Source organism: Coregonus lavaretus (assembly GCF_964263955.1).
Source record: "Coregonus lavaretus genome assembly, chromosome: 30".
NCBI classification, from domain to species: Eukaryota; Metazoa; Chordata; class Actinopteri; order Salmoniformes; family Salmonidae; genus Coregonus; species Coregonus lavaretus.
The window spans coordinates 34,539,329-34,551,402 of NC_140017.1; the positions used below are offsets into that span (position 1 = coordinate 34,539,329).

Below are 12,074 nucleotides of genomic sequence, written 5' to 3' on the forward strand. Positions count from 1 at the left end.
ATGCACATTATCAGTATATTTTCTCTATACGGGGTGAAGTTTATTGATATTCAGCTTACAAAAAGGTAAGCTGAAGCAGAGTTTTTATGGCAGGCATTGAGTAGCATTCAGACGCTGTGCAGAAATACAGTGTAGCGTAGCGCTGTCCGTTTCAACATTGTCTCACGCGTCATTAAACGTTCAACCTCTTCCCTTCAGCATCTCCAGGAATTTCCTCAAGCAGTCTTTGAAGAAGAGGCCAAAACAACCTTTATTGTCTTTGTTTGGGAGGCTAGTAATGTCTCTGCTGGGGTAACCGTTGGAAACATGTTACTATACAGACTACATACTTTGGGTTCATTGGAGCATGAACTGAATTGATTGTTACACAGGGTTACAAACTGGCCAGGTGCCCTGCGTTTCCCTGGGCAGGTGCTAGAGAAAACCCCATGGGTGGAACTGTCAGGGGGCATGATGGTGAATGTCTCAGGGGGTTTGGCTCTGGCCTGCCCAGAGTGAGAGCGGGACGTGGTGACGCTGATTAGAGAATGCCAGGGAAACAGGGCAGTACTGTGGGAGCAGATCTGATATGGGGGCCAGGAGGGGCGAGGGTGGGGCCGGGGCCTCCAAACCATTGTGGGTATGAGTGGCGATATTAGGGCCAACTGAATCTCTCTTGAAACTGGCGTCCCGTCCCACTCCTGGCTCTGGACTATAACTGTGGTGATCCTCTTCACTCCCCAGGTTCTTGAGGCTGGGGTAGCAGCCTGACTGAGCCATAGCCTGGTGTATCCTCTCCCAGCCCGCGTTGGCTGTGTTGGCATTGGGATCGTTGTTCTTGGGACTGTTGTTGTTATAGGGGTTGTTGTTGTCGTTGTTATTACTGGGGTTGTTGTTATTGGGGTTGTTGTTGTTGTGATGGTTGGTGGCCTGCAACAGCAGCTGGGTGTGCTGGCGGAGCTGGGTGATGTCTCGGTCTGTGGCGTTGGTCTGACGGAGGAGGTCCTGGGTGCGCAGCGTGATGTCAAGCAGGCCTGACTGGCTTAGGATGCCCACCGTGTTCAGGAAGCGCCTGTCGCGCGCCGCACTGAACTGGGACAGGCCTGGACTGTGCCTGCGGGGCCACCTGCTGGCCGGGAGGGGAGAGGAGCCACCGGAAGAGGAGTAGGAGGAGGCGGTGGTGGTGTCGGAGCTGGACACAGAGGGGGAGCCAAAGCTGGAAAGTGTGGAGGGAGATCGAGAGCGGGGTCGAGAGCGGGGACTAGGGGAGTGGGAGAAGGCAGGGCTCCTCCAGTGGGACAGGCTTCTCTTGGGGTCCGGCTGATTCCGGACATGTTTTCTGGTTGGTGTCAGTAAGTGAGTAGTAGTGGACACCTCATCCCTCTTGTCCTGGCTCTGGTCCTCATTGCCAGTCCCCTTAACATGGGGGTCCACTGGGGTCTTGTCTGAGGGCTTCTTGCTGGGATGTGGGGCGATACGGGGGTAGGACTTAAGAATGGGCAGGTAGGTTCTGCTTTTGGTTTTCCTGGCTGTGCTGTCAGCTCTCCGGGACTGTGTTCTGTGGGGCTTTGGGGATGCGGGTGAGGGCGAGGCTTCACTGGGCTGCTGGACCAGGATCACATGACAGGGGCCAGATTCATTGGAACTTCCTCCTCTGTTCTCCCAGTTTAGCTGGTTCTGGAGGTGATGGTCTGAGCCATTCTGGAGGGGAGGGGGGGGCAGGAAATATGAAAGATGAAGGGAAGATGAGAGAAAGACAGGCAACTCCTCGTGCTAACACATACTGTAAAGAAAAGGGCAACTTATTTGAGGGGACTTGCTGTAAGAGTCTTATGGTGCCATCAAATACATCCCTTAAACCATTTGATCATTCTGACCTGGCTCACTGTAACATTTATCAGACAACTCATTTTCTGATGATTCAAAAGCTGCTTTCTTCCTCACACTCTGTCCCCGTCATCTCCTCTTCCTCCTCCACCTGTCACCTCTTCTACCTGTCTCTGTCACCCCCTCTTCCTCCTTCACCTGTTCCCTCCTCTTCCTCCTCCACCTGTCCCTGTCACCACCTCTTCCTCCTCCACCTGTCACCCGCTCTTCCTCCTCCACCTGTCACATCCTCTTCCTCCTCCACCTGTCACCTCCTCCTGTCACCTCCTCTCCTCCTCCGCCTGTCACCTCTTCTTCCTCCTCCTCCTGTCCCCTCCTCTTCCTCCTGTCCCTGTCACCTCCTCTTCCTCCTCCTCTTGTCACCTCTTCTTCCACCTGTCGCTGTCCCCTCCTCTTCCTCCTCCGCCTGTCACCTCCTCTTCCTCCTCCGCCTGTCACCTCCTCTTCCTCCTCCGCCTGTCACCTCCTCTTCCTCCTCCACCTGTCACCTCCTCTTCCTCCTCCACCTGTCACCTCCTCTTCCTCCTCCACCTGACACCTCCTTTTCCTCCTCCACCTGTCACCTCCTCTTCCTCCTTTCTATTTGTCTCTCCTTTTAGTTCTCCTGCCTTATGATTGCCCACCTCCTGTGCTGTCTTTCTTATCAGTTTCATGCTCTAGTCCTCCCATCTCTTCAATGCTTTTCAATTAGGAACATTTGGAATTGGAATTTGGTTTACTTTCTCAATTGACTAACTGAGTGGAATTGACCTCAAGCCTGCCTCCCACCTCTCTCACCTGTTTGAGCACCACGTTCTTGATGATGAAGATGGGGGTGAGGTCGGGGCCTCCGGGCTTGACCTGGCCCTGAAGACCTTCCCTTCCCCTGGGTTCATTCGCGCTGCTGCCCTGGTCCTCTCTATCCACATGGAGCCAGTCTGTACAGCTGTTGTCTGGAGGAGAGGAAGAAGGAGAGGGGGAGAGAGAGAGAGGGGGAGGGAGAGAGAGGGGGAGAGAGAGAGATGGGGAGAGAGAGAGAGAGAGGGGGAGAGAGAGAGAGGGGGAGAGAGAGAGAGGGAGCCGAGAGAGAGAGAGGGACAGAGAGAGAGGGAAGAGATAGGGAGAGAGAAAGGGGAGAGAGAGAGAGAGAGAGAGAGAGAGAGAGAGAGAGAGAGAGAGAGAGAGAGAGAGAGAGAGAGAGAGAGAGAGAGAGAGAGAGAGAGGCATTCAAATGCAAATCAATTTATAACATTTTTTACATGCATTTTTCTGGATTTTTTTGTTGTTATTCTGTCTCTCACTGTTCAAATAAACCTACCATTAAAATTATAGACTCATCATTTCTTTGTCAGTGGGCAAACGTACAAAATCAGCAGGGGATCAAATACTTTTTTCCCTCACTGTATGTATATATATGTGTGTGTGTTTGTATGTATATATATTTTTTTTTATTTTTTTCAATGTACTTTACTCAAACCAGTGAATATCACTTATTATAAATGAGATCATTAACTATCAGCTCTTGGAATATCCAGGGCCTATACTCTTCACATTTTGGTTCTAAAACAACAAATCCAGAATTTCTTAAAAACATCAAGGGACAGGACATCATAATCCTACTGGAACATGGTGTCGTGGAGACATTGATACTCAGTGTCCCTCAGGCTATAGAGAAAGTTTACTACCATCAATCAAAACTAAAAATGTTAAACAGGGCTGGGACTCAGGTGGAATAATAATTTGGCATAAGAAGGATTTAGCACTGAATGAAATGAATAAAGGTACTAGCCACATTTGGCTAAAACTTAACAAAGGTACAATCTATTGTGACAATGATGTATACATATGTGCAGCTTATGTTCCTCCTTCAGATTCATCATTTTATGATGATCCGTTTTTTGACAATCTCAATACAGAAATCCTTCAATTTCAGGCAGAGGGTAAAGTGCTTCTTTGTCAAGATTTCAATGCGAGAACAGGTTCTGAGCCTGACTACACTGATGCGGGAGGTTACGTCCACATATTTGGACACCCCTCCTTGTACAGTAGCCCTATTATAAATAATAGAAACAGTCCTGACCAAATACTGAACAAAAACGGGAAGGAGTTAGTGCATCTCTGTCAAGCCTTATGCCTGTACATGCTTAATGGTAGAATCAGAGGGGACTCTTTATGTCGGTTTACTTACTGCTCAGCTCTTGGGACAAGTGTAGTCGATTATGCCATCACTGACATCGACCCTTCCTCCATTAGTGCATTCACTGTCAGACCACAGACACCATTGTCAGATCACAGTCAGATCAACGTGTTTCTGAAGAAATTAACCAGCAATACCCATTAAAAAAACAGCCCAATAAACTCTACAACATGAACCAATCGTACAGATGGGCTCCAAACAGTGCAGAGAAATTAATTGAAACATTGAACTCAAATGAAATGATTAACTCTATACAGGTCTTCAATAACTCACAACACCAAAACAATAAAGAAGGTGTCAATTCGGCTACTCAAAACATCAATTGAATATTCCAAAAAGCAGCATCAAAAGCAAATTTGAGAAAACCAAAGAAATACATCAGAAACAAAAAACAAAATGTTTCTGAAAAATGGTTTGATAACGAATGTAAAACAATTAGAAAACACCTAAGACAAATGTCAAATGATAAACATAAGCAGCAAAACAACCCAGAGCTACGCTATAAATACTTTGAAACTATGAAACAATATAAACATATACTGAAACGCAAGAAATTGAATTATATCAAAAAGACACTTGATGAAATTGAAAACGCAATTGACCAAAATCAGTTCTGGGACATGTGGAACAATTTAAGCACGACAAAGCCACAAGAATTAGCCATACAAGATGAAGCAATTTGGAAAACTTATTTTGATAATCTATACAAAAACATCCCACAAAAAGACTTGAATTAGTCATTAAAAACAACCAAAATCCATTAGATTACCCAATAACCCAACAAGAACTAAATGAAATGCTAAAATCTATAAAACCAAAGAAAGCTTGTGGTCTAAATATCAGAAATGAAATGCTGGAAAAACAGCACACTTGAGTTGCAAAATGCTGTGCTTAAATTGTTCAACATGGTACTAACTTCTGGCTGCTTTCCTGACGTCTGGAACCAGGGGCTCATCTCCCCTATCCACAAAAGTGGAGACAAATCAGACCCCAATAATTACAGGGGAATATGTGTAAACTGCAACTTGGGAAAGGTTTTCTGTCGCATTTTTATTTCAAGAATTCAAACCTTTCATCAAGAAAAAAATGTAATAAGTACAGTTGAAGTCGGAAGTTTACATACACTTAGGTTGGAGTCATTAAAACTTGTTTTTCAACCACTCCACAAATTTCTTGTTAACAAACTAGTTTTGGCAAGTCGGTTAGGACATCTACTTTGTGCATGACACAAGTAATTTCTCCAACAATTGTTTACAGACAGATTATTTCACTTATAATTCACTGTATCACAAATCCAGTGGGTCAGAAGTTTACATACACTAAGTTGACTGTGCCTTTAAACAGCTTGTAAAATTCCAGAAAATGATGTCATGGCTTTAGAAGCTTTTGATAGGCTAATTGACATCATTTCAGTCAATTGGAGGTGTACCTGTGGATGTATTTCAAGGCCTACCTTCAAACTCAGTGCCTCTGCTTGACATCATGGGAAAATCAAAAGAAATCAGCCAAGACCTCAGAAAAAAATTGTAGACCTCCACAAGTCTGGTTCATCGTTGGGAGCAATTTCCAAACGCCTGAAGGTACAACGTTCATCTGTACAAACAATAGTACGCAAGTATAAACACCATGGGACCACGCAGCTGTCATACCACTCAGGAAGGAGACGCGTTCTGTCTCCTAGAGATGAACGTACTTTGGTGCGAAAAGTGCAAATCAATCCCAGAACAACAGCAAAGTACCTTGTGAAGATGCTGGAGGAAACAGGTACAAAAGTATCTATATCCACAGTAAAACGAGTCCTATATCGACATAACCTGAAAGGCTGCTCAGCAAGGAAGAAGCCACTGCTCCAAAACCGCCATAAAAAAGCCAGACTATGGTTTGCAACTGCACATGGGGACAAAGATCGTACTCTGGTACCTCTGGTCTGATGAAACAAAAATAGAACTCTTTGGCCATAATGACCATCATTATGTTTGGAGGAAAAAGGGGGTCACTTGCAAGCCAAAGAACACCATCCCAACCGTGAAGCATGGGGATGGCAGCATCATGCTGTGGGGGTGCTTTGCTGCAGGAGGGACTGGTGCACTTCACAAAATAGATGGCATCATGAGGAAGATAAAATTATGTGGATATATTGAAGCAACATCTCAAGACATAAGTCAGGAAGTTAAAGCTTGGTCGCAAATGGGTCTTCCAAATGGACAATGACCCCAAGCATACTTCCAATGTTGTGGCAAAATGGCTTAAGGCCAACAAAGTCAAGGTATTGGAGTGGCCATCACAAAGCCCTGACCTCAATCCTCCTATACATTTTGGGCAGAACTGAAAATGTGTGTGCGAGCAAGGAGGCCTACAAAGCTGACTCAGTTACACCAGCTCTGTCAGGAGGAATGGGCCAAAATTCACCCAACTTATTGTGGGAAGCTTGTGGAAGGCTACCCGAAATGTTTGACCCAAGTTAAACAATTTAAAGGCAATGCTACCAAATACTAATTGAGTGTATGTAAACTTCTGACCCACTGGGATTGTGATGAAAGAAATAAAAGCTGAAATAAATTGTTCTCTCTACTATTATTCTGACATTTCACATTCTTAAAATAAAGTGGTGATCCTAACTGACCTAAGACAGGGAATTTTTACTAGGATTAAATGTCAGGAATTGTGAAAAACTGAGTTTAAATGTATTTGGCTAAGGTGTATGTAAACTTCCGACTTCAACTGTAAATGTCACATTGGCTTTCTCCCCAACCTTACCTGGTTAAACAAAGGTGAAATAAAATAAATAAAAACCATCGCACTACTGACCATATATACACCTTACACACACTAATTAATAAATACGTCCACCAAAAAAAAGAGGGCAAAATCTTTGCTTGCTTTATTGACTTTAAAAAAGCATTCGATTCTATTTAGCACGAAGGGCTATTCTTCAAAGATCTCCAAAGTGGGCTTGGTGGTAAGGTGTATGACTTAATAAAATGTATGTACACCGAAAACAAGTGTGCAATAAAAATCTAAAACCAAAGAACATAATTATTTTCTCAATGTCGAGGTGTGAGACAAGGCTGCAGTTTGAGTCCAAACCTTTTCAACATTTATATAAATGAATTAGCAGACATGTTGGACCATTCTGCAGCCCCAGGACTCACACTATTTGACACAGAGGTAAAATTCCTGCTATATGCTGATGATTTGGTACTTCTATCACCAACCAAAGAAGGTCTTCAACAGAATCTTAACATTCTAGAGCAATATTGCCATAATTGGGCCCTGGCAGTAAATTTCAAAAAAACAAAAATCATGATTTTCCAGAACAAAAACCAGATGTCAGAAACACACATATAAATTCACCCTGGACAACACCCTAATTGAACACACTAAAAATGACTCATACCTTGGTCTGACCATATCTGCATCGGGGAAACTTTAATATGGCAGTGAATGCACTCAAAGAAACAGCCTGCAGAGCATTGTATGAAATAAAAATGAAATTATTCAAAATCAACATCCCAATTAGAATTTGGACCAAAATATTTGACAGCGTAATCCTACCAATAGCTCTTTAAGGAAGTGAGGTTTGGGGGCCACTCAATAAACTGGACTTTAAAATGTGGGACAAACACCCAATTGAAGCCCTACATGCAGAATTCTGTCGGACAATTCTACAAGTCCAAAGAAATACACCAACTAATGCATGTAGGGCAGAATTGGGCCGCTTTCCAGTGGTAATGAAAGTACAAAAAAGATCATTAAAATTTTGGCTACACCTAAATTCAAGTCCAAATTCAAGTCTCCAATTTAAAGCACTTCAAACCCAAGAGCTGAGCACAGAAACGAGCCCTCTCAGTCAGCTGGTGTTGGACCTAACCAACCAAGCTGACAGCAGCACTGCTTCAAAATAAATAATTCAAATAAACAAAATCATGAACCAATCAAAGGACTCATATTTACAACATTGGAAAAACAAAACAAAATCCCAAAGCCGACTAAATTGCTATCTGGCTCTGAACAGAGAATATGAATTGGCTGATTATCTCTACTCTGTCAGAGATACGAAGCAGAGAGATACTTACCAAGTACAGGCTGAGTGACCACCAATTGGCAATAGAAACCGGCAGACATAAAAAAAACATGGCTACCCAAAGAGGAGTGTGTATGTGGTCACTGCACGACAGGGGAGGTAGAAACAGAGATGCACTTTCTCCTTTACTGTGAGAAATATTCCTCACCAAGAGATTCATTATTCACTGAAATTACTACATTTATTCCAAATTTTAACTTATTAAACCCAGAGGAAAAACTAAAAATAGTCATGGGCGAGGGAGCAACGGCTCCTCTTGCAGCCAAATATGTATTTGCCTGCCATAGCCTGAGGGACACTGAATAATTACATCTGCATAGTAAGCAGTAATTTACTTATTATTAGTATTATTATTATTGTTATCATTATTATTATTATTATGAATAATATTGTTATTACTATTATTATTATTATTATTGTTGTGATTATTATTCTAAATGGTAGTTGTACGGGTAGTAGGGGTGATGGTAATGATAGCAGTTTAATGATGGTGGTGGTGGTAGTAGTAGTAGTAATGATGATGGTAGTTGTAGTACTGATGTAATGGTGAGGATGACAGTTAGTTATAAGTCAGTTATAGTTTCATTTTCCATATTTAGCCTTTTCTATGTATTATATTTCTATTGACTGTTACCATTTTATTGTTGTTATTTATGTATTATTATTTACTACCATTTTATATTATTATTTGTTATTCTTTATTTTATTACAATGTATTGTTGCTTTGGCAATATTGACACAATGTTTTTCATGCCAATAAAGCAGCCTGAATTTGAATTTAGAGAGAGAGAGAAGCAGGTTAAGGGAAGAGTGGAGTGTAAAGAATTGAAGAAATACAGGGGGGGATGGGAGCTGTCCTCACAAGAAATGTGACACACGATTCCTTTAATACCATTTCCCACTGGTTACTGAGTGAGTCATGTAACTGTGAGGTCATACTCACACATCATCAAGGACAGTAATTTAGTACTCCTCATGAAGGAATTCATGGAATTATATCAGCAATACTCCAGTGTGCATGTAGACTACATGTGTGTCCTTCTCTATCTAGGAATACAACACTTCAGACTGATTGGTTGCACATCACATACTTGTCATACTGTAGTCAGTAATCCTATTGGGAGCTGTGACATGCACTGCCTGGCCTATGAGTGAGCATGTGTCATGACTCATGAGGGAGTCTGGCAGTGTGAGAAACGCATTGAGTGAGAAAGAGCGAGGGGGTGGGTGGGTGTTTGACACGTTTTGGGGCGAGTGAGTGTCCGGAATGTTCTCCCTCACCGGAATATCCAGAATCTTTTTCAGAGCCGCAGCGAGAGCCTCTTCTGTAGGACTCGGTGTCTGCAGTACTCCTTGAGGCCAGCAGGGTGGCAGCGTTGCTCCTGTCCTTGACATGCTTGCTGGATGCACGTGGCTCTCGCCCACTTAGACAAGCCTGCTCCAGAGGCATACTGAGCTCTGATGAAGAACCAAATACACACCATTGAGTAACATCTCCCTGGAATATGTTTTAAAATGCGTAGGCCTATGGTACTTCAAAAAGCTCCTGTCACAAAATAGAAACACTTTGGCTCCAAGTACCAGAAAAAATGATCTAGTGAGGAGTTTTTCTTTTGTGGGTTGAAATGACATTATTATGTATGCTGCTGGATACATAATCTCTGATTTAGCTCCTCCTCCTCAGTCACTTCTCCCTCCACAGCCCCGTTCCCTTTGTCTGTCTGTCTCCTCTTCACTCCTAGATACAGCAGGGTCCTGTGTGTGTGGGCTGTACGTGTGTGTGTCGGGAGGATGGGGGGGATGGGTGGGTGGGCTATGTGGGGGGGGGGAGGGGGGGGGGTGTGTGTGTGTTTGATAATATCACATCCACCCACTAATTAAACATCACCATGAAAAATACAAATTTTTTGCATTTTTTACATTTACATTTACGTCATTTAGCAGACGCTCTTATCCAGAGCGTCTTACAGTTAGTGAGTGCATACATTATTATTATTATTTGTTATTATTATTTTTTCATACTGGCCCCCCGTGGGAATTGAACCCACAACCCTGGCGTTGCAAACGCCATGCTCTACCAACTGAGCTACATCCCTGCCGGCCATTCCCTCCCCTACCCTGGACGACGCTGGGCCAATTGTGCGCGGCCCCATGACCAGACATGATGGCACACTAAGGGAGATGTTAAATCATGGTGGTTAACATAGATATGATCATGAGAGCTTCAGAAGTGATTTAGCATATTTATGTGTGTGTGGGGAAGTCTTTAGAGCGATATACTGTATACGGATGTAAATGTGCTTCTTTATGTAACACTGTGTGACCCTATAGGTTAACCCTATTCTGACAGACATGTTTACACAATTTCGTCTCTCCTCCCTCCATCCCTCTCTCTTTCCCCAATCTCTCAATTTTCTCTCTTTAAGTGACAGTATCTGAAAAAAAAAAATATATATATATATATGACAGCTCAAGCCCCACCATGAATTTCAGCTGTTGAGGTAAACATATTTGTCTCTTGGAGAAGAGCTTTAAGTCAGTCATGGGACTTGTAAGCAGAAAGATTGGATAAAAATCGATGTATTAAACAATAGCTGACTAAATGAAATCTATTTGCACCTCAAGCTTTTTAGAGGGGCACAAAGTAACGCTGTGCGTCTATATAGCCCCCTGAGAACTTACACTTTCTTGTTCATGATGATACACAATGGCAGGTTTTAAGACGTTCCGACGAAGCTTTTGTTTATAGGTAACTTTCTGTGGTGTTATTTTGTAAACAAAGGGCCACTAGGACAAACGTGTATGATGTGTATCAAACGTGCGCGGCTCCTCCCCTATCCCTTATGTAACATCACAACTTCGGCAGAGCTGACACACTTGCTCTATTGCTTTACACATTAACAAACGCGATATACAAAACGCACGAAATAAATCAGAAATAATTAGGCCTAATAAATCAATCAAAGAAAGAACATGACAACTATATTTGTCAGCAGGTTTAAACCAGGTCTAAAAGTCCACATATAAAGCAACTGTGGTCAGTGCGCCTTTTTAATTAAATTATTGTTTTAAAAGTCTCAGTCTCAAAATATATTTAAAAAACAGCTTACCTCCAATAACAATTTAGACTCTTTGCCACTGGTGGTTCACTTCACTTGCATAGCGCTCCGTATCGCCTTATTTTTGACTAGAGCACCTCATTTATAGCTCTATCTTTCAACGTTTTCCTTATGTCATGTCATCTCTGCGTGTGTTTCGCTGCGTTTCTATTACATATATCTCATTCAATTTATAAACTAGCTGCCGGAATTTGAAGACTACCTGTAGCCGAGACGAGCGCAAATCCGAAGATTAATAATCGGTCCCCAACCTGAAAATGGCCCCGCCTCCTAGACCTCCCCGCGGGTTCCACTAGTTGCCACAGCCACAAAGTCAAAATTGGCTATAGGCCTATTGTAAAAATTAATTGATTTTTTTTTTGTTGCTTTTTGGTCGTAATTTAAAGTTAGGGATAAGGGTAGGAGTATGGTTAAAGTTAAAATTAGGTTTAAAAATCACATTTTAAGAAGATACATTGTAGACATATTAAGGGTTTATGACTTTGTGGCTATGGTAGCTAGTGACGACCCTCCCCTTGCTAGAATGACAATCTGTTCCCGTCGATATTAAGAGATTGCTCGTGCGCGGCCCTCCAGCCCACATGTGGGAGCATGTAGCATAATAAAGACTACTTAGTTTGCTGGACACGTGTAGGGGTGGGACCGCATGAGTTTTGAGCTGAAGGGACTGGATGAGAACGTCAGGACTTGAGTAACAGAGGTGTGACTAGAGTGATGACGTTTGGACAGAATATCATAGGGACAAACAGAGATCCTATTAAATTACCAAATTATATGGGGACAAAGCTCTACCTATTCTGTTATTTCTATATCGTCTTTCTTTGGGTCA

The 12,074-nt window shown here is 42.8% G+C and overlaps 1 protein-coding gene across 1 annotated transcript; it reads right to left on the minus strand.

Annotated features, from left to right (window-relative positions):
* Positions 1-16: 16 nt before the first annotated feature.
* On the minus strand, positions 17-11,806 carry LOC311106146 (CLOCK-interacting pacemaker-like). The gene is made up of 4 exons (XM_084148473.1): positions 11,237-11,806; positions 9,408-9,584; positions 2,644-2,798; positions 17-1,680 (listed from the first exon to the last, which is right to left on the minus strand). Exons 2-4 carry the CDS (start codon positions 9,574-9,576, stop codon positions 466-468), a joined length of 1,539 nt encoding a protein of 512 aa, XP_084004599.1. The 5' UTR covers positions 9,577-9,584; positions 11,237-11,806; the 3' UTR covers positions 17-465.
* Between the last annotated feature and the right edge of the window lie 268 nt (positions 11,807-12,074).